The sequence below is a fragment of the Pseudonaja textilis genome, chromosome 2 (assembly GCF_049901715.1).
Source record: "Pseudonaja textilis isolate UNSWEBS1 chromosome 2, rPseTex1.2, whole genome shotgun sequence".
In the NCBI taxonomy this organism is placed as follows: Eukaryota; Metazoa; Chordata; class Lepidosauria; order Squamata; family Elapidae; genus Pseudonaja; species Pseudonaja textilis.
The window spans coordinates 130,392,947-130,415,887 of NC_141991.1; the positions used below are offsets into that span (position 1 = coordinate 130,392,947).

At 41.7% G+C, this 22,941-nt stretch overlaps 1 protein-coding gene across 1 annotated transcript; it reads left to right on the top strand.

The window, feature by feature from the left end:
• The first annotated feature begins 237 nt into the window (after positions 1–237).
• Positions 238–12,529, top strand: LOC113445491 (retinol dehydrogenase 7-like). The gene is made up of 4 exons (XM_087925264.1): positions 238–634; positions 8,095–8,353; positions 11,411–11,568; positions 12,133–12,529. Exons 1-4 carry the CDS (start codon positions 322–324, stop codon positions 12,348–12,350), a joined length of 948 nt encoding a protein of 315 aa, XP_087781390.1. The 5' UTR covers positions 238–321; the 3' UTR covers positions 12,351–12,529.
• Positions 12,530–22,941: the final 10,412 nt, after the last annotated feature.

Consider the following 22,941-nt stretch of genomic DNA (forward strand, 5'->3'; position numbering starts at 1 on the left):
ATATGAATATAATGCAATGAGAGATGTATGATATATTGATGCCACACTGTTAATGTATTGTTGTTATATGTACATTGAAATAAAAAATGTTTGGGTGAGAAAAAAAATTCATTAAAGTGCTAGTGGCTAAAATTTTTTCGCAATGAGGATATCACAATATTCCAAGGTTAAGCAACCAATGATTTTGAAATAAATCTTATCTGATGAAGCATTATTTAATGTTCCAATAGGGAACTGGAGGTTACCTTATTTCACCAGTATCTGGATGTAAGGGCATCTAGTTTTTCCATTCTCTCTTATTCTTCAAAGCAGGCTTCAGCTATGTGGCTCTTTCTGGCTGTCCTGGTGGGCCTTTGGCTCCTTTGCCGATGGTACCGGGAAAGACAAAAGGTGGAGAACCTGACGGAGAAATACGTCTTCATCACAGGCTGTGATTCTGGCTTTGGGAACCAGCTGGCCAGGCAGTTGGATGCTCGGGGTCTGTGGGTGTTGGCCTCTTGTCTCACTCCAGAAGGGGCAGAACAGCTAGAAAAGGTCACATCGGACCGGTTAAAGACCACTCTGCTGGATGTCACCAACACAGAGAATGTTGCAGCAGCAACTGAATGGGTGAAAACTTGTGTGGGGGACAAAGGTGATGGAATCTGTTTATTATCTTATGTGGTATTTTTTTGGTGGGAGCAGTGAAAAAAATGGACTTGTTTCAAGCCATTGGGTTTTCCCTCTCTAGGAGACGTAATACATTTTCTCATTATGTATTAAGGGTGTTATTAATTAGTCAAATGCATACTTAAATCAAACTGTTGATTTATTAATTGTGCACTTGTTTAGTTTGTTCCTTAAATTGAGATTATACATACAGGGTTTTTTTTCCTAATCATTTGAGCAATAAGAAGAGAGATAGAAACAAGAACTCTATCACGAAGGAGATATCTTTGCATTTGTGTGGGTTCAGCACATAGAGATAAAAAAAAGTATTGAGGGATGCAAATCCTTTCTAGCACTTCTCAGGTATTTATAGGATATAGAATGTGCTATTTAAGAGCTTAGGACTTAAGACAAGAATCCATCTGTATATGGACCTAAATCACCACAACGCCTTGCACAAACAGTCATAAAAGTGCAGCTGCATGAGACTGGCCCTCTCTTCATCTTCTCAGAGGGCATAAATATAATGGGAACAATGAAAAGTATAACCACATGAAGTATCAGCAGAATCCATGCAAAATCTGAAGGGCACCCATTTGTGGAAAATGCATTATCCAAGACAGATGCCTTCCTACCATGGCAGGTTGAAGGAGAGAGCGAGCCAGATTGTATCTAATGTAAAATGTGCAACAGATGGCCTCATTCAAAATGATCACTCTTCCTAAGTTGACTGTTTTATTCCAACTTGCACATTGATATGATGTAAGAGATGAAAAGTAAAAAAAAACATTTTTTAAAAGAGTACTGCTTATATGTCTTTAATAGTTGGCTTTTTACACCTTTAGGGGCAAAGTCAATGAGGATGGGAGTAAATTTTGGAAATAGAGGAGCTAAGGGACAGGTTGAATCTCTTTTGTGACCCCATGCAATGATACTTTATAATGAAAAGGTCCAATACATATTAATGGACATGACATGTGGTTTGATCATGATATTACAGGAAACAAAGAAAAAGAAAAGAATAGAAACAGCAGGTTGTAAAGTGGATCAGACTTATGTCTCCTATTTCTAATTTATCTTATGAAATATGGACTTAAGGATTTAAGTTAAGAATGACTCAGCAAGATAGCAAGAACACTTAGCACTTATATACCGCTTCACAGCCCTCTCTAAGTGGTTTACAGAGTCAGCCTATTGCCCCCAACAATCTGGGTCCTCATTTTATCAACTTGGGAAGGATGGAAGACTGAGTCAATGTTGAGCTGGTGAGGATCGAACCCCTGACAGTCAGCAGAATTAGCCCGCAATAATGCGCCACTGCGCCACAATGGCTCACTGTATGAAGAGTAGCACCTGAAGGCAGAACTAGAAGCAATGAATGGAAAGCGATCAAGGAGAAAACCAACCAATAAGGAGAAATTTCCTGAAATTAATCAGTGAAGTGGCTTGCCTTCTGAAGTTGTGCTCACTGAAAGTTTCTAAGAAGCAATTTGACAACAGTTTGCCTGAAATGCTATAGGGTCTCCTGCTTGAGCAGGGGATTGAATTAGAAGACTTTCAGGGTCCCTTCCAACTCTGTGGTTCTGTTAAGCAAATCACATGAAAAGAGGAAATAGATGTTTTAAAGCCAAATGGCCATGATTTGGGACTAAAGTGCAAACTAAAGAAAGGGGGAAAAAAGGGTTCCACTAGGTCTTTACAGCAGTTTGATCAGATACATTTGCAAATGAAGCATTTCATGGAAGTGGGCATGATCGAAACACAGCTATGAGGTGAAGGGATTATTGTGCCCTGTTGAGGTAATTCCCCGTTAGGAGAATGAGTACATACAGAGAGACGTATTTGAGAGAAGTGTTTGACAATTCTCCAGTTGTTGTGTTAACTACATTGTTCAAAACATGTTTGCTACACATTATGGCTTCACCCCACAGTGTTTCAGGTAAACCTGAATCAGATAACATAGTGCGAGCCATGGCTTGTAATGTTTGCCCTCTTCGTTCTATAAACGAGTTATGTTGTGGTCTGTAAGGTGCAGAGCGTTTATGCTCAGTACCAGCCAATTTTAACATAGTTTGGAATCTTTTGTTAACAAATTCAATCCCATTATCAGTAACTAAAGTAATTACTTTACTTTTCATTTTTCTCTCAGCAAACCTTAGCCAGTTAAAGAAATGTTGGAATGTTTCTGTTTTGTTTTTCGTTAGATAGCAGAAACCGTATTGTGAGTAATGGTCCATAATACTCAAAATCTAACAGGCACCTCCTAAACTTGGTTTCTTAAGGACAAATTATGTCAGCAAAAACAACCTTTAAAGGTTCTTTGGTCTTAAACCCATTAAGTCTGTTTGCAGGAGTAACCTTGCTCTTCTCTTGACTACAAGCATTACAGTGTAAATACTTGCTACAGGGTTTCAGTTTTACTCCCTCTGACAATTCAACAGTTTGTTTGAGCATTTTGAAATTAATGTGCCCTAGAAGTCTATGCAGTAAATGTATACATTCATCATGTAGCTTAACATTGTTATAAACTGAGTTAGCCATCTTCAACTGATCATCATGTATTACATATAAATCATTCCTTAAAGTATCAGTAACACTTTTACCCTCTTTCTCTATTATGCAGTTATCTCCCCTAAAGGTTACTACATAACCAATATTAACTAAAGCCCTTACTGATAGCAAATTAAATTTCAGTTTAGGTACATATAACATAGTTAAATGTTCGCTTATGCAAGAACAATACGCAGGACCTTCACCTGATGCTTTAATCTTCCATCCATTTGCCAATGATACATGTTGTTTACTTGTGGACATCTTTTTTTAAAAAATATATAGTTTATTAGTTTTTACAATTAAAACCAACCAACAATACATACACAAATGAACAAAAGAAGAGAAAAGAAGAAAGGAAAGGAACGAAAAGAAAGAGAAATTTAAAGAAAAAAGAGAAAAAAGGAAAAGTTAAAAGCATTCTTATTTTTACAGTTTGCAAGATCTTTTTTCATAACCTTGATTTGTGTCATATACACACACCTGTTCTTTACATATATTACTACATCGTTATAGATTAGTACTTTTCTCTTATGCCTTATAATATGTAATTTATCTTTGATCTATCCAATTATACCAACAATTCCAGCTATCATAGTATAGTGAAGTGTCTTTGTTTTTTAGCGCCAAAGTCAGTTTGTCCATTTCTGCACATTTTGAAATTTTTTCGATAATCATTTCATCTGATGGAATTTGATGTTGTTTCCAACGTTGAGCGACTGCTAATCTGGCCGCTGTTAAAATACGTATTGTTATATATTTAGCTTTTTTGGAAATTTGTTTGTCAAAAATCCCTAACAGGAAGGACTCTGGTTTGTATTCAATCTGCTCTTTTGTAATTTCTTCCAACCAAATTTTGATTTTCTTCCAGTACTTTTGGGTTTCTGTACAAGACCACCACATATGGAAAAAGGTTCCTTCTTTTTTCTTCCATTTCCAGCAATACGGACTCATGTTGGGGTGCATCTTCGCTAACCTCGAAGGGGGAAGGTGCCATCTATAAAACATTTTATAAAGGTTTTCCTTGTATGCTGCCGATTTGGTGATCTTATTATTTCTGCCCCAAACTTTCTCCCATTCCGCTAATGTGATGCTGCGTCCTACGTTCTTACTCCAAGCAATCATATTTCCTTTTATAATTTCTTCTTCTAATTCTGTTTCTAATAAGTAATTGTAAAATTTTGTTATGTTTTTTTTTATCTGTTCCTAATAAAATTCTATCTAATTGTTGCAGTTTATTGTTGATTCCGAATTCTTTCCTGTCTTGTTTCTATCTGCTTTGAATCTGAAGGTGATTGATCACCATTGATCAATTTTTTGTTCTTGTTCCTGAAGTTCCTGCCTCAGTTTCAAATTTCCTTGTGGGTCCAATAAGTCTTTGTATTTAATCATTTTGGTAATCTCCAGATTGCTTGGGTGGATCATCGCCTCCATTGTTGAAATCCATACTGGTACTTTTGTATAATGTTTTTTCTGTATTTTCCTCCAAATTGTTAATAGTGCATCTCTAATGAAATGTCTATGGAAATATTTTTGAGTAGTTTTCCCTACATCCCATAAAAAGGCATGCCACCCCCTTTGTAAATCGTGGCCTTCTAGAAATAGTATCCTTTGGTTGGTTAAGTTCACCCAGTCCTTCAGCCAAACTAACGAGGTGGCCATATGGTATAACTCCCAGTTTGGAAATGCTAACCCTCCCTGGCTCTTCATATCCTGCATTGCTTTTACATTTATTCTGGGTTTTTCCCCTTGCCAAATAAATTTCAGGGTTATTCTATTGAGTTCTCCAAAAAACATTTTGTGCAGTTTAATTGGGAACATTTGGAATAAGTACTAGAATTTGGGGAGAATATTCATTTTAATGGTGGCGATTCGACCTAGTAGTGAGATTTGAAGTTTACCCCATGATTCTAAATCTTTCTTTACCTGGTGTATCAATTTGTCGTAATTATTTTCTTTAAGTGTCTTACAGTGTGGCGTTAGCCAGATTCCTAAATATTTCACTTTCTTTGTCACTTGTATATGCATTATTTCTTCTAGATCTATTTTCTGTTTTTCTGTTAAATTTTTAGTCATTAATTTGGTTTTTTTTCTATTTATTTTAAGTCCTGCTACTGCTCCGAATTTCTCTAATTCACTCATCAATTTTGGTCCCCTGTCTTTTGGTTCTTTGATAAAGAAAATCATATCATCCGCAAATGCTTGCAGTTTGTATTCCTCCCTCTTAATCATTAATCCCTACTTGTGGACATCTTTACAAACCTTTTTCTATCTTTAGTAATGCACTGTGATGCTCCACTATCAACAACCCACAAATCATGGTTTACAGTTGAATTGCTAGACATAGCTAAACTAACATTCTTCTTAGCCTTCTGGTGTTTATCAGTATTCTGTTGTTTTTCCTTCTTACAGAATTTAGCTATATGTCCTCTAGCCCTGGAAGAAAAACATTTCCTAACAGTATAGGCAGTTGAAGATAAATCCTCTTCTTGTGGTTGTTCCTTCCTTAGTTGGTCCCTATCCAGTCGCCTTCTTGCTTCTTCTAACAACCTTCCAGTTATGTCAGTCAATGTCAGTTTATCTCTGGGCAGTACTTCCAGTGAAGATACATAATCATCATAACTTTCATCCAATGAGGAAAGAATGATGTAAACTTGATGCAGCTATGAAAATATCAGTTCTTTTTCATGTAGCTCTTGAAAAGTTCTTTTCATGAAGTTTAAATGAGCTAACATATCTCCACCTTTCAGAAGACATGCTCTAAACAGTTTATGTGTAAGTTGTATGTGTGGACCTACACTGTCATGAACATAAATCCTCTTCAAATTCTCCCAACACTTAGCAGCAGACTCTTCTCCATGAATATGGACTAGCTGCTGGTCACTCAGTGTTAGTCCAATTATACAAAGAGCTTGTTCGTTGTTCTGTTTAAAGTCAGCAAGCTTCTTGGCATCATCCTCATTATTTGGATCCCAAGCATTTACATCTGGTGGGTCTTGAACTACATTCCATAAATCTTCTTTACGCAGAAGTAGACTGCACTTCGTAGACCAGGAAACATAGTTTGTTCTATCCAACCAGGTTATCAGTGATAGACATGTTGAAGTGACTTGTGCCATCTTTACCAGGATAGTAAACCACAATTAAACAGTAAACAGCTGTCTGTATACAGTACTGTGCATTCACACTAACTCTCAGTTATCTAAGCCTGGTATGGTCTGGGCCCATAACCAGTGTTGAGGTAATTCCCCATTAGGAGAATGAGCACACACAGAGAGACGTATTTGAGAGAAGTGTTTGAATAATACACACACAGTACACAGATACACTGTACAGTAAATGTAGGCTTTTACTTCCAGAAAGTTTAAGCAAAGTTCAAAATAGGCAGTCCAAAGTCATTCACAGGTAAATCAGTCAGTTTTTCAATCCAGGGATAATTCAGTATCAAAGTCCAGTGTCAAAAAAAATTCAGTATCAGACTTACATTAAATCCAGAAATATCTGTCAATTAGGAAAAATGGAGGAACAGCAATACTTTCCAACAGAAGGAAACAGAGACTGAGACACACTCTCTTCTGAGATTAAGACTAAGACTAAAACAACCCAGGTTTCTGGCTCCATCTTATGGCCATTTGAGTAACCACACTCAATTGCAGTTTTTAGCATGCTCTTAAAGAGGCAGTATTAAAATGTCTATCCTGGTTTATATATTTCTAACCCAAATACCTGTTAGGTGACTCGTATTCCTAACATGCCCACTTTAAGAGAAATCAGATTTTGACCTGGGGGGGTACAGTGGAATGGGATTGGCCAGGCAGTTGTGTTCAATTGCCCCATTCTGAACAGTAGTGGGCCTTATTCAGGATGACAGTGAAGTTGCTTATAGGGAGGAGATAGAGGGTTTGGTGGGCTGGTGTAAATGAACAGTTTGATTCTAAATGTAGGAAAAACAAAGAGATCATTGTTGGTTTTAGAAAAGGCAGGCACATCCATACACCTCTGTGCATTAAGGAGTCATCTGTGGTTAGTAATATTAAGTTTCTGGGTGTGCAGGACAATGAGAAGGATAGCTTGGTCACTTTCTGAGTCATACGTGTCATATGAGCAGAGCACATCTTCCTTCTGTCCTTACCACTTCCCCTAAAGGGAAGATTGAAAGCATCCTGTAGTATTGTATTAGTGTTTGGACAGGAAGGCTTCCCTCTATGTTATGTATGTATACATATATACATACATATATTCTTTCGGACATCAGAATTTCACTTTAATATGTGCCAGTATATACACAGAAAAAGTGACAGTAAAGGTTATCTTATCTTACTTTATTCACATGTTACTAATTTAACAACTGCAGTGATTCACTTAACAACTGTAGCAAGAAAGGCAGTAAAATGGGGCAAAACTCACTTAACAAATGTCTCACTTAGCAACAGAAGTTTTCGGCTGAATTGTCATCATAAGTCGAGGACCACCTACTATTCCTTCTGCTATTTTCCCCTCAATAACAACCCTGTGAGTGGGTTGAGCGAAGACAAAGCCAGGTTTTGTACCTAAGGCAGGACTAGAATTCAATGTCCTGGTTTGTAGTCCAGCACTGTCAATACTACTACACCATACCTGATTCTCCCCATCCTTGTGGAATGCACACCTTCAAAAGGTCTAAAGACAGATCTTTTAAGAGAAGATTGAGAAATATCTAAATAAAAAGTATGGATCAATTCTCCCTCGCTTTGGCTTTCATATTTGGTGGGGGGGGAGATGGTTATTAAATAATTTTATTGTTTGCCATTATACATGGCATAAAAAGCAGAACTGAAGGAATCAGGGTTCCAGCTAAGATTATTCCAAGACAGAATATGAAGATCCTCCTGAATCCCAATTTTTTCCCCCTCATAGGACTTTGGGGATTAGTAAACAATGCAGGTATTAATTATCCAGTTGCTCCCAATGAATGGCTGAAGAAGGAGGACTTTGCCAAGGTGCTGGACGTCAACTTGCTTGGGATGATTGATACGACGCTCCACATGCTGCCGCTGGTGAGGAGAGCCAGAGGGAGAGTGGTCAACTTGTCTAGTGTGGTGGGAAGACTGGCAGTCCCCGGAGGTGGCTATTGCCTCTCCAAGTTTGCTGTGGAAGCCTTCTCAGACACGTTGAGGTAAAATGTAAACTTAGTAGCTATTTTTCTTTCAGGATCCAATCTGGGTTGTTCACCAGGAACAGAAGTTTTGTCTTCCGAGCTTTTGGATTTCTGCTGGAGCCCATCTTCAGGGAACTTCTGTCTAGCAGAGTGTGTGCTTTGCGATGTTCTGTGTGTTGTATTAATAGGGTGCCTGTTATATGCGACTTTTTAGGTGTTGATTGGGATGTTGACGGCTAGCTATTAAGTCATTGGCTGTTGTTTGCTTCTATTCCCAAGCCCTTGCCTTACAATCTGGTGGTTAGCTTCTTCCCCGTCTGTTCCACATAGTCACAGGCAATCTGACTCATTGGGAGTCATGTTTAAATCCAGGGGTGGGATTCAAAAATTTTAACCGGTTCTGTAGGCGTGGCTTAGTTGGTGGGTGTGGCTTGATGGTCATGTGACTGGCTGGGCATAGCCAACTCAACATCACTCACATTGAGGGGCCCTTCTCCTTGCCTGGCCTCTCGTGACTGTGGGGATGCTGCAATGGTCGTAGGTGTGAAAAACGGTCATAAATCACTTTTTTCAATACCATTGTAACTTTGAATGGTCATTAAATGAACTGTTGTAAGTCAAGGATTACCTGTACAAGAATACAAAAAGCTTCTTTGCTTGCAAAAAGCTGCCCTAAATACCGATCATTAGATTAAAAATATCTGCAAGCCAGAGTTACAAATCAGGCAGGGTGCCAGAGCACCTTGAGGAATTAAAAAAGTTAAAATGTAATGATAACTATCAGCAGCCAACTCTTGCTCATGAAGTGAAACCTTTTAGCAGAGAGGTCATTTAAGCTCTCCAGAAAGAGCACACCCAGGAAAAGCAATCCTTAGATCCATTTGCACCACTTAAAGACACCAGCTGGTTTCACTCACCTAACAAGATATCCTAAGGAAATCATCCAAATTTAAGGAAAGGTCACATGCCCACCAGAAAGGCAGTAAAAAAAATCAGTGCCAAGCTTGCATCCTGCCTCTTGGAAGTATACCCCAAAAGGACAGTGCCAGATAGTACTAAAGCAGTGAGGAAGACCCCCCTCCCCAGATAGAAAAAAAAACCATGAGGCAGGAAAAAATTCAAACACAATACAAATAATTAAATCACAACAGTAGCTGTTGCTTGTTAAAACAATTACCAGAACAAATAGACACAGGAACTAGCCAGATTTCTCAACCCCGTTTCTCTTCAGGGACAGAGATTAACCTTTTTCCTTCCAAACAAACCTGAATAGGGAAAATTATTTCATCAGTAAACACAGGATTAAATATCACCAAGCACAGAATTAAACTTCACCAAAAACTAGTTTTAAACCAAAACTCAGAGAGGGTATGTAAACTCATGTTTGAATATCAATCTCTAGCTAGCCAAGAAGCCTTGCTGAATGTCACTCATCTTGATTCCTTGTCATTAAAAGCTTCTTTCCGGTAGCTCTGCTTCCTTATGCAATTATTTCTTCAAAGTACTAACTCCAACAGGGGAGTATTTCCTCCCAACAGCAGTGTAAAAAGCTTAAAACAACCCTTCCCCTTTAAAATGTCAAGCTGTCAAGTTTCCAAGTGAAATGGCAATATGTCAATTTCAGGCTCCACACAAGCAAAGTACCAGCAAAGGAGCGGGGTGGGGGGGTGGGAACTCCAGAGAAGCTCTGGAGACAGGAAGTCTACTCCTGCCAAGAATGTAATAAAGGTTAATGGAGAGGCAGTTTCTGTAAGCAACACCAATGTTTCGTTCCTGCCTTCCTTACAGGATTAGGCCAGTAAAGTAGAAAAACCAAAAGGAGATTTCTTCTAACAACTGGTTCGCCGAACTAACTCTAACCTTAACCCCCAAAATAGGTTGTGGTATACTTTGTCAAATACCTTACTGAAATCTAGGTATATTATTAAATCTAGATACATTCATTTCATTCTCTGATTTGCCACCAGCTTATCAAGTACTTATGAGTCGAGGGCTTGACAGTACAAGCAAACAGCCAACAACTTAATAGCAAGTCGTCAATACCCCAATCAATATTTTAAAAACCACATGCAATGGGCACCATATAGATATCACACACAACACCCAAAAAAACACACTCAGCTAGAGAGAAGTTCCCTGAAGATAAGCTCCAGCATGAGTCCGAAAGCTCAGAATACATAAACTCTGATCCTGGTAAATGACCCAGAATGGATCCTGAAACATTATCCTGGAACATTCGTGAGCATTTTGTTTGTTTGTTTGTTTTTGTTTAGCAACAAATGTTTTCCCCCTCACTACATTTGAGGCAGCAGGGCACTTAGTCCTTCTGATCTACAATTAGTGGGGACATGTTTGAAATAGAAATTTGTGCTGAGGGTTGCAGTCCTGAAACTAATGATCGGTATTTAGGGCAGCTTTTTGCAAGCAAAGAAGCTTTTTATATTTTTGAACAGGTCCTTGACTTACAACTGTTCATTTAGTGACCATTCAAAGTTACAATGGCACTGAAAAAAGTGACATGACCCTTTTTCACACTTACAACCATTGCAGCATCCCCACAGTCATGAGAGGCCAGGCAAGGAGAAGCACCCCTTGACATGGGTGATGTCGAGCTGGCCATACCCACCTAGACACATGACCATCAAGCCACACCCACCAACTAAGCCACACCCACAGAACCTGTTGTTAAAAAAAATTGAATCCCATCCCTGATTTTAAAGATTAATATTCAATTGAAACCAAAACTGGATAGACAATTAGAAAAGAGTTGTGGAATATTATTTTATATATGATAACTGCTGTGAATTTTTACATACACAAAAATGAAAGGACTCTGAAATACCCACAATGGAGCTCAAAGTAGTATAACTATTACTTCAACTTCCTACTTCTTCCATGACAATAACTTTCTGAGTTAGATTGACTGAGAGGGAGTAAGCAACCCAGGTCACCCAAGGGAACGTTTGTGGGTAGAGTTAAGTAAGAGCTCGGTCTCCTTGCTCCTAGTCCAAGACCTCAATCCTTCCACCTCAGAGACTCTCCTTATGCAAAGATAATCCTTTTGTTCCAATACAGGCGAGAGCTTTCTCCTTTTGGAGTTAGAACCATCATCATTGAGCCTGGAGGCTTTGTCACAAATATGCTCAAGAACTCAGATCAGCACTTACAGGGTGTGTTCAACCACATGCCTCCACATGTCAAAGAATACTATGGACAACCATACCTGGATGCATGTGAGTAAAAGAAGAACCCTAGAAGGGTTTTTGTCTGTGTATGTGTTATATAGTAGGAAAAGGAGCAGGAATCATAAAGGAAACCAAAGCCAACACAAGACATTTGGCTACTTGAAATAAGTCAGGAACAGTTGTCCTTTATTCCCTCACTGACAGTCAAAGGGCAAACTAGCCAGGTTATTTTCCCACATTTGGTAGAAAATCCCATGTTGCTCCATCTTGGCACAGAACAAATACTGTAAAATAACATGATAAATAACAATCTGTTACGCTTTCAGGATGTTTAATGCATCCTGCTTGAAGTGATTATCTCAGTTCACCTCATGACAGGCCCGAATTGGCCTTGAATTGATAGTCCCTACCCATCCCATAGCCATTCCTCTTTGGAAGCATCTTAAATATTTTCAGCTACCCCTTTGGGCTGAACCTGACACCTTATCTCCCACTGTGCCCTTCTCCCAGAACAGAGAGTTGGAATCCTCATAGTTCTTCTATATAAAATATAGCATAGAAACTACTATAGAAAGATAACCCATTGATTGATTTTTGCTTCATATTTCTTAGATTACAGATATATGCTCAACAATGTGAAGAAGTGCAGCAAGAACTTCTGTTGGGTCACCGATTGCATAGAACATGCTTTGACGTCTCGCTATCCTCGTACCCGTTACTCAGCTGGCTGGGATGCAAAATTCCTCTTTCTGCCTGCCTCTTATTTGCCAAGTGCAATAACAGATTACTTATTGAGCATTCCTCTTCCAAAGCCAGCACAAGCAGTGTAGATTCCATTGCAGAAAATATATTACTGTCATCCAAACGAGAAAACAAATTAATTTCAGTTTTAGTGAAAACTGGTAAGACCATTTCACTGATGCAAGAATTATGCATGTTTTCAGCACTGTTGTTTAAGAACTAAAAAGTCTTCAATATTGGAAATAAAGAAACATAAGTATTTGCAAAAGTTGCTTGTTTGTTTATACCTCTTAAAACAAGAGGGTAGAAATGCATCTACTGTATCTACTGTACTTTTATTTGAATTTCTGGATGCAGTGGGTGTTGGAATAATATTTCTTTTTAAAAAAAATTATTGGTTTTTAAGACAAACAGACAAACAAAACATAAAAACATCAAGCCATCTTCCATATATATATACATACAGTGTGTCGGTTGGTTTACAAATTGTTTTGTGCTTCCATTTCATAGTCTTCAATTACAATTACATTGTATATATTCTCATATTTTCAATCAAATATTAAATACATTAACACCATTGTTAATCAATCATTTGAATATACTCCAGGCTGCCCCACCCACCCCGCCCCTCCCAGGAGTCCTCACACCATCCATTTTGGATGCAGGTAAGTGCAGAGCACATGCAGAGGCTTGGGGAGGGTGAAAAATGGGCCTCCTGGAAGTTCAGGAAGGCTGGAAATGGGCCTGTTTTTGGCTTTCAAGAGGCTCCAGAGCCCAGGGAGGGCATTTTTGACCTCCCAGAGGCTCGAGTAAAGCCACTGGGGCCTAGGGAGGGCAAAAATGCCCCCCACCATAGTGCAGGAGGTTGACTAATCCATGCCCACCATGCCCATGCCTACCCAACAACTGGGCAGAGAACCATTTGCTAAAATTTTTGAATCCCACCCCTGGCCTTGGCTGTATCCCATACATTTTGTAGTGAGTTCTCTTCTTTTCTGTTCTCTTTGAAGAAAAAGTCTAATTCTTTTTCCATGAATTGGATAAATTCCTTATCTTTTAATATTGATTGATTCAACATCCATCTTAGTTTTCTTTTTTGTACTTTTCATGTAACTTTGATTGGATTATGGTCTGCCCAGTTACTTGTTTTTATATTCAATTCAATTTGGCTGACATCCATAATATATCTATTCTTGACTAAGACATGTACCTATTTGAATAAAATGAATATTGATTCTCCTTAGGATGTATCTCTCACCATGAGTCTTGGATGCCTAGTTTTTCACCCATTTTAAAAAAGCCTTTGGTAACGTTTTCCTCACTTTTTTATTCACTTTTCTGGTTTTATAATCTAGTTTTGCATCTATAATTGCACTGAAGTCTCCCACTACACAAATATTTTCATACTCCAATTCTACTATTTTCTTATGTAATTTCTATAAAAGTCCTCTTGTTTACTGCTTGGTGCATAAATTGCTACCAGGAGTATCTGTTTATGGTTCATTGTTATTTCCACAATCAAAATCCTCCCTTCTTCATCCATAAGTATTTGCTTAGCATTTATTTTTTCTTTTATATAGAGATCTATTCCTCTTTTCTTACGTTGTGATAGAGAAGTGTATAGTTTCCCAATTTTGGGGTATTCCTATAACTTATTATGTTGCTTTTTAATATGTACCTCTTGTAAGCAGATTATATCCAGCTTTAATTTTGCTAAATTGCTAAATGTCCTTTTCCTTTTTATAGCCAAATTCAATCCATTTATGTTAATTGACAATAGTTTTATTTCTCCTTCAATAATTTACTTGTAAATAAGTTTTGTTGTTCTAGTCACTCTTATCTCTCTCTGTTCTTTTGCTCTTGCCCCTTCTCTCTTTTCTATTTCCTCTGATTCTCTTCCATCTTTTTTTTATATCTCTCTTTCCTGTGGCTTCTACTTGTTGTCTGTCCACCTTTCCAACTCTTACTATCACTCCCTCTTGTGTCCCAAAATGGTGGCCATAAATTTTTCTGCTTTTTCTATGGAATCTAATCTCTATCTTTGCTCCATCCAAGTCACCATCTAAAATTTACTCTACTCTAAATAACCTGTTTTGTCAAAAAATGATATTCCCTTCTTATCTCTTTTACTCTTCTGGGAATCTGTTTTAGAACCACTATTTCTTTCTCCTTGTATTTTATGGGTTCATCCCCTGCTCTTTGTAGTATCTCTGTTCTTATTGCTTTTTTAGTAAATCTCACATGTACCTCTCTGGAAAGTCTGTTTCTTGTCACATATCTGGTATGAACTCAAAATGTTTCATCCATTTCAGCAAGCATCTTTCCTTTGGGTATCTCTAAATTGTTTGCCAGCAGCTTTGCCATTATTTCCACCAATTTTTCTCCTTTTTCTTCCTCTATGTTCTGAAAATGTAGATAATAGTCAACTTTATCCATCTCAATAATAGTATTGTTTTCTCCTGATTTTTATTTGCCAGTGTAAGTCTATGATCAACCTCCTTCATTCTTTTCTGTTTGTTCAGAATTTTCTTCCACTTTCTGGGTGCATTGTTCATTTTTAGCCATTGTTTGTTGAAAGTTTTCTATTTTATCCTCTACTTTACCTATCCTTTCTTTAAGATCTTCATGTATAACTTGGAGCAGGGCTTTAATCTCTGTCTGCATCATGTTCATCTTGTCATGTTGAAGCATCACACCCAACTGTCTTTGGCCTGCTGGACTGGATGCCTCTGGTGATGATGCTGAGAATGGTGCAGATGTGGTTTTCATTTTATGATGCTTTAATTGTACTTATAGTTTGATTATAATTAATTAATTATAATACCAGAGACACGTGGTTATAATCCACAAAGCTAAGGTGATGAAACCATTATTTGTAATCAAAGGGAAAGGTGAAAGTAAGAATATAAATTGTAATCCAAGAGTTATTTAATTGCTAGCCCTTCATTCTTCACAAAGTGTCCATTCTCTTGTTAAATTGTAATCCACATAGGCCCACCAAATCCCAGAGTTCAGCCAGCCAATTGTCTTGTATCTTCAAAGGGAGAGTTCACAGGTGATTATAATCCACAAAGACAAAGAGATAAACTATTATTTATAATCCAAGAGGAAGGTGGGAGTGGAAGTAAAAATTGTAATCCAAGAGTTATTAAGTTGCTAGTCCTTCATTCTTCAAAAAATGTCCATTCTCTTGTTAAATGTATAATCCACATAGGCCCACCTAGAGTCCCAGAGTCCAACCTGTCAGCTGTCTTATATCTTCAAGGGAGAGTTCACAGAGCAACAAACAAAGAGGAAGGAAAGTATTTATTGTTCACTTTGTCTACTTAGCTTCTACTTAAAATCTGAGAGCTAAACTATTTTTAAAAGTCTCAGTGGTTTGTTTTCTGTCTTAGCTATCTGGTATAAACAGCTTGCTGGTATGGATGTTATTTATTTTAACAACCAACCCTTATCTTCTTCTGCTTTCAAAGTTTCAAAGTTATGTATTATCTTATTTTGTCCCACTTCTGCAAGCAGGTGTCACTGTTCTCTCCTCTTTCCAACAAAAAAAAGTTCTTTAAATCCAAATTTTATAATCCCTCAAAGCTTTCCAAATTAGCCAATATTATATTTGAAATCCCCAGTCCAGCTTCCTAGTTTTAAGGTTCTTTCACTCTCTTATAAAATTTTCTTTTCTTCTTTCCGGTTTTAAAAATAGCTCTCTGGCTTTCTCACAGCTTTTCTTGGGAGGTGGAAGAACAAATCCACCTCCACCTTCTTGGTCTCACTCTCTCCCAGGCTAGTTTCCATGGAACTCGTTCCTCAATAACAATTAGAAGTGAGAAATTTCTCACCCAGATCATTCACACTGCTCCTCAATCTTTCATGCTTTTTCCATTGATCAGCTGTCCCAGCTTTGTTCAGATAGGCAATGGCCATCTTTTTCTCCCCGCTGGCTTGAGAGCCTTTCCCGGATCAATCAGGAAGATTATAGGCTTCCTGAGATCAACAGAGTGTGCTCTCTTTCTTCATCACCCCTCCAAGGTGATTCAGGCTCATCAGAACCTCCTTGCAGTTCGAATTTCAGCACAATCCCGAGGAACCCAGGATGCATCATGTCGCTGGGACATCAGCCCCACCCACTTCTGAGTGTGGGTTGGAATAGATGGCCTAGGTGGCCCATGTGATTCTAGAAAGGGAGGTACTGTTATGTCCTGAGGACTCAAGGAGTTCTCACTCAGGTCCACTCACTTGTGTGGGCGTTATTTCCCCCATTCCCATTGGTCAGTTCTCCCCAGCAGCCAGCTATAAAAGCAGGCTGCGGGGTCCAACTGGCTGCTGATTGCTGCGAGCCAGTTCCAGGCTTGGCAAGCACGGTCAGCCCTTTATTTGTAAATAAAGTACTGTTGCACTCATGCTCTGGTTCAGCCTCTCATTGCTCAAACTTAACACTGGCGACGAGGATGGGATGGCTACCAGAAGCACCTTGCAACCGCTGAGTCACTAGCCACCGATCTACAGCCCAGAGAGAGCGATCGGCTGGCAACAAGGGAAACGCTGATCCGCAACCAGAGAGAGCGGTCAGCTAGCGAAACGAACGATCAAAGAGCAAATGCAGACCGCAGCCAGAGAAAGCGGTCTGAGTCAAATAGTTAGAAGCGTCTGTAGCCGCTTGTTAGCCTCGCTACGGGGAAAGTGAAGCGCTGCGAGCGCAGCCGCTCTGCATTTGGCGCGAAATTCAAACGGGTGTCATTTGAATTTCGGGCCAGTAGGAATCACAGCACAGCGCTGTAGAGAGTCACTAACGCCACTTTTTGGCGCGAATCAAGACACCTCCAACGGCTAGCAGCCAACGTGGTAACCAGAGAGAGAGAGAAAGAGAGGGTAGCAAAAAACCTCTCCAGAGCTGATATCACTTGTAAACTCACGAGCGTTCGTAGTCCCAGAGAGATTTCTCCCGCAGGTAGCCCAGCCGTTCCAGCACCATGAGTTCCAATCCAGTATTCCCGGCGTTTAAACCAGACGAAGAGAAGTGGGAATCGATAAGAACCGTTTCAATCATTACATCGATGCGGTCGGCCTGTCGGATGCGGAGAGCATCGGAAAAAATCCTATTTCCTAATCTACTGCGGAGCCACCGTTTACGATACCGCTGCAGCACTCGTGGCGCCGAGAGAATTAAAAAGCGTTCCGTGGTCCGAGTTGCTTGAGATCCTCACAAACCACTACGCTCCCAGACCTTCACAAATCGCCAGGAGGTTCACGTTCCGAATGAGGAAGCAATCAAGTAAGGAGACCATCAACCAATATATGGCCGCCCTCAGAACAGCAGCCCTGCACTGCGGGTTTGGAACATACCTGGAGGACATGCTCCTCGATCAATTGGTTTGTGGGGTCAAGGATCTCAGCCTACAGAGGCGACTGCTAGCTAAAAAAGACCTCAACCTCGCACAAGCGGTAGAGGAGGCCCTAGCAGCCGAGCTAGCTACGAACTCAGCCACCGAAATTCAGGGTCCAAGCGCCAAGCTAGCAGCGTTCCCAGTCCATTCCGAAGAGGTGGAAGCGGAGGAAGGCCACAACGATGAGAACGATGTCCATCGCCTCACCAATGACAGACGGTCGCAGGTAGGGGCCAAACAAGAATACACCGGTCCACCCAAGCACATCACCCTGTGCCTAGCCTGTGGGGATCACATCAAAGGGCCACCTGCAAGTTTAAAGGGCCGTTTGCAACAACTGCCATAAGAGGGGCACATTGCGAGAGTATGCCAAGCCCCCAAAGCGCTGCACAAAGACCCCGTCCTCGCACTCGGGACCACAGAGGCAAGTATTAAACTGTCGCATGCGCACCGCCTTGCCAGGCGTACTTGCCACTCTGTTAGTAAAATTTCTCTCTCCGTTTCCCTAGAAGGTAAACCGTGCCACATGGAGGTTGACACAGGGTCAGCGCTCTCAATAATCTCGTGGAACACCCTCAAGAGACTCCACCCCAGCCTATCTACTACCCGGCTTCAGAGATGCCAGTTCGGTCTGAAGGACTACCAGGGAAGGCCATTCCCGTGATCGGCAGAGGCAAGTTCTTTGTCAGTTTTAGAACTTTTAAAGGCCACCTACCTCTAGTGGTAGTTAACGGCAATCTACCCACCTTATTGGGGCTCGATTGGTTTCCCCACCTCGGCCTAGGGTTAACAGGAGTCCATGCTGTCTCAACCTCAGACACTGACTCCTTATTCGCTGACTACGCAGATGTGTTCAGCAAGGAGCTGGGGTGTTATAATGGAACCCCCATCTCGTTCACCGTTGACCCCAGGCAGTCCCAATCAGATTAAAACCACGTAGAGTTCCATTTGCTATTAAGCCAAAACTAGGCGCTGAATTGGATAAACTACTAAAACAAGGGGTCATTGAGCCAACAGATTTCGCCAAGTGGGAGACGCCCATTGTCACACCCTCAAAAAGATGGTAGCCTGAGAATTTGCTCGGACTACAAGACAACAATCAATAAATATTTACAAGTTAGCGCCTATCCCGTGCCCGTCATTCAGCACTTATTGCATACATTCGAACCGGGCAGTATTTTTGCTAAATTGGACATGTCTCAAGCATATCAACAGTTCCCTGTTGATAACCAAACAGCGAACTTCAGACCATCGTCACTCAAAGGGTGCCTTCCGATGCAAGCGTCTCCAATTTGGCGTAAGTGTTGCCCCGGGTATTTTTCAATCCCTCATGGGCCGGATTTTACAGGGCCTCCTGGTGTAGTACCCTACTTCGACGACATCTTAGTCTCGGCCAGGGACAGACCCCAACTCTTCCAGAGAGTGCGAGCAGTGTTAGAGAGGTTCAGACAGCATGGCCTCAAGTTAAAAAAAGAAAAATGCGCCATTGCCACTAGACAGGTGGACTTTCTGGGTTATAAAATTGACGCCTCTGGCATTCACCCCCTGGAGTCCAAGGTCAGGGCGATCCACAGCTCCCACACCGACCTCCAAAAGCGGAGCTACAAGCTTTCTTGGGACTCCTAAACTTTTATGCATCCTTTTTGCCCCATAAAGCCTCAGTAGCCGAACCCCTACACAGATTACTAGACAAAAAGTCACCGTGGCACTGGGGGCACAAAGAAGACCAGGCGTTTAACGCCGTCAAATCACTACTTACGTCAGAGGCAGTGCTCATCCAATTCGACCCCAACCTTCCTTTAGTACTGGCAGCAGACGCATCCCCTTTGGAATTGGGGCGGTCCTTAGTCACCGACTCGCCAATGGCGCCGAGGCCCCCATCGCCTTTTTCTCCAGGACGCTCTCGGCCACGGAGCGAAATTACAGCCAAATAGACAAGGAAGCCCTAGCAGCTGTTGCAGCCGTGAAAAAGTTTCACGAATTCCTTTTGGCCACTTCTTGAACTGGTCACCGACCATAAGCCCCTCCTGGGCCTACTGGCGGCGACAAACAGACACCTCAAGTCCTCTCCCCTCGGATGACACGGTGGACGCTTTTTCTAGCAGCCTACTCATACAAACTTATCCACCGCCCGGGCAAAACTCTATCCCACGCTGGCGCACTCAGTCGCTGCCCCTTACCCGCTCCGGCTGAAGACCCAGCTCCTGTCAATGCCATTTTTGAAATCACCCAGTTGGACCTGCCCATCACCGCCCTTGACATCGCCGCCAAAACCAAGGCGGACCAACGCTCGCCCAGGTGCTCGACTGGGTGAGGAGGGGGTGGCCGGGAGGCAATGTTGATAACAAATTCGCACCCTTTAAGACTCGCATGCAGGAGCTGTCCAGTTTGCAGGGTTGTCTACTGTGGGGCACTCGAGTGATCATTCCGACCTCGCTCACGTACCCGAGTCCTGGAGGCGTTGCACGAGGACACCCGGCATTGTGAGAATGAAGGCGGCACGCAGCTACGTGTGGTGGCCGGGTCTAGACGAGGACATTGTCAATTGGGTAAGTTCCTGCAGCATTTGCCAGGAATCCCGTCCTGCTCCCCCCATCGCCACCCCTACCAGATGGGAGAGCGCCAGCACCCCTGGTCTAGAATCCATATTGATCTGGCCGGCCCGTGCATGGAAAGATGTTCCTAGTGGTCGTGGATGCTTATTCCAAGTGGATAGGCGTGGCGCAGCTATCCACGACCACCACACTAGCAATCACCAACGTGTTAACGCGCCTGTTCGTTACCCATGGACTACCCGACTCCTTGGTCTCCGATAATGGCCCACAGTTCGCATCAGTAGAATTCAGCCGTTTTGCAGCCAACCTAGGCATTCGCCACATTTTAACAGCCCCATTTCACCCTGCGAGTAATGGGTTGGCTGAAAGGGCCGTCAGGACCACCAAAGAGGCCCTCGCTAGGTTTGGCAGAGATGACTGGCACCACAAACTCTCACGGTTCCTGATGAGCCAGCACTCAACCCCTGTGCAGTCACCAATAAGTCCCCAGCGGAACTTCTGATGGGCCGGCGCCTGAGGACTGTATTAGATAGACTGCACCCACAATACTGCCTGACTCTCCCCTCGCTTCCACTTCGGGGGTTAGACATTTTATGTTACAGGAGCCGATATTCGCAAGGAATTTCGCTGGGGACCCACTTTGGATTCCGGGCGAAGTCATCGCCGTCACCGGGCCGAGATCATATAGAGTCAGGCTGGAGGATGGTCGCGTCTGGAGGAGACACATAGACCAACTCAGAAGGCGCCTCAGCAACCTCGCAAACAAGAATCCAGAGTCTCCAGTCGAAGGGAACCGTCCCATCCGCCACCCAGCCACATCGCACCCAGTGACCAGTCTGCACCAGCGGTCGTTCCGGTCAGCCCAAACCCGGACAACAGCGCCCAGAGAGTTGATCAACCGGATCCAACCCACGAGAGTTTGACTCCAGAAACCAACCCGGTGGTTTCCAAGGATGCCCAGTCCAGAGAGAGTGTTGGCGACACTATGCCAGCTCAACCGTCACAGACTGATACCGAACAGTCAGACAATGTTCCCGAGTTGCGCCGCTCGGCGCCAACACAAACCCCCATCTACCTCAAGGACTATGCATGTTCGCATCTGGGGGAAGGGTGTTATGTCCTGAGGACTCAAGGAGTTCTCACTCAGGTCCACTCACTTGTGTGGGCGTTATTTCCCCCATTCCCATTGGTCAGTTCTCCCCAGCAGCCAGCTATAAAAGCAGGCTGCGGGGTCCAACTGGCTGCTGATTGCTGCGAGCCAGTTCCAGGCTTGGCAAGCACGGTCAGCCCTTTATTTGTAAATAAAGTACTGTTGCACTCATGCTCTGGTTCAGCCTCTCATTGCTCAAACTTAACAGGTACCTTTCTAGAATCAATAATATTCCAGTCTGTCTACATTAGGGGTGTCAAACTCAAGGCCCATAGGTCAGAACCGGCCCATGGAGTGCTTAGATCTGGCCCATGGGCCACCCTGGAAATAGCAAAGGACCATCCTGCAGTGCCTCTGCCAGTGAAAGTGGAGCTTAGAGCTCCATTTTCACTGACAGAGGGCTGCAGGAGGCTGTCACAGTCGAGCTAGCAAAACAAACTAAAAAAAAACAAAATGAGAAATGTTTCCCCTTTTGTATTTGAGCATGCAAGAAGGGACAGGAAAGACAATGGGAAAGAGGAAAGACAAAAGAAAAAGAAAAGATGGGAAGAGAGCAAGGAAGGAAAAATAAAGAAAGAATAAATGAAGAGGGAAGAATAAAGAAGAAAAGGAAGGCAGGCAGGAAGGCAGGCAGGCAGGCAGGAAGGAAGGAAGGAAGGAAGGAAGGAAGGAAGGAAGGAAGGAAGGAAGGAAGGAAGGAAGGAAGGAAGGAAGGAAGTCCTATCTTTGCATTTGCCACCACAGGTGCCCCCAACACAAGTGACATTGAGCTGTCCACGCCCACCCTGTCCATGCCCACCCCAGCTTCCTGAGATCAAACACAACCCTGATGTGGCCCTCAATGAAATCGAGATTGACACTCCTGGTCTACATAATCTATAAGGCCAAGAACCACCTGAGAAATCAAGTCCATTTTCCCAGATCCCAAGTGATATGTAGGGAGATAGTCTCTGAATTCAGCAAGCAAGAAAGTTTGGGCCAGGCAGAGGATGCATGATGCATTTCAATGGCTAAATTAATCTGCCAAATCATTTGGGCTGCAGTCAGTTTTACAGTTTTGAAAGACCTTGGCAAACTTTTCTTTCCTTTGAGGGCCACGCCATACTGACTTGTAATATTTGAAATATGATTTTTGTAGTATATTGTGGCACTGGCTAACTAACATGGGTTTTCTTGTTTTTTTAAATTTCCTTTTTCAAATGCATTGCCAATAATTTGCCATAAACCTTAACCTTCAAGAAAAGCCTCCCTTTAAGAAATCATAACTGGCAGGAAAGCATTCCATACATTGTAGATAAAGGTCTCCTTTTCATCTATTTTCAAGCCTCCGTGAACAAAGCAAATATTCAAGGCCAAGTCCAAAAAGTGCTGAGAATGTATCTTACATTCTCACATTTTTCTCTGTTGCAAATGTTTCTTTTCTTTTTATTCAAAATACAATGTTCTTTTCAATCCTAAATACTTACATATAAATTCTTATGATGTAACTGGACAAATGATTATTTATGAACTAAACAACTTTTATTCTGAAGTTCTTAGTTGTACTAACTATAAAAGTAAATGTAAGCCATTTTCCATGTTTCCCTTTTTCATA

Excerpts from the sequence above, each read along its gene's own strand:
- LOC113445491 (XM_087925264.1), top strand. The coding sequence starts at position 322 with ATGTGGCTCTTTCTGGCTGTCCTGGTGGGCCTTTGGCTCCTTTGCCGA. Across the intron at positions 635-8,094 it reads AACTTGTGTGGGGGACAAAG|GACTTTGGGGATTAGTAAAC; the intron begins GTGATGGAATCT and ends TCCCCCTCATAG. Across the intron at positions 11,569-12,132 it reads ACAACCATACCTGGATGCAT|ATTACAGATATATGCTCAAC; the intron begins GTGAGTAAAAGA and ends CATATTTCTTAG.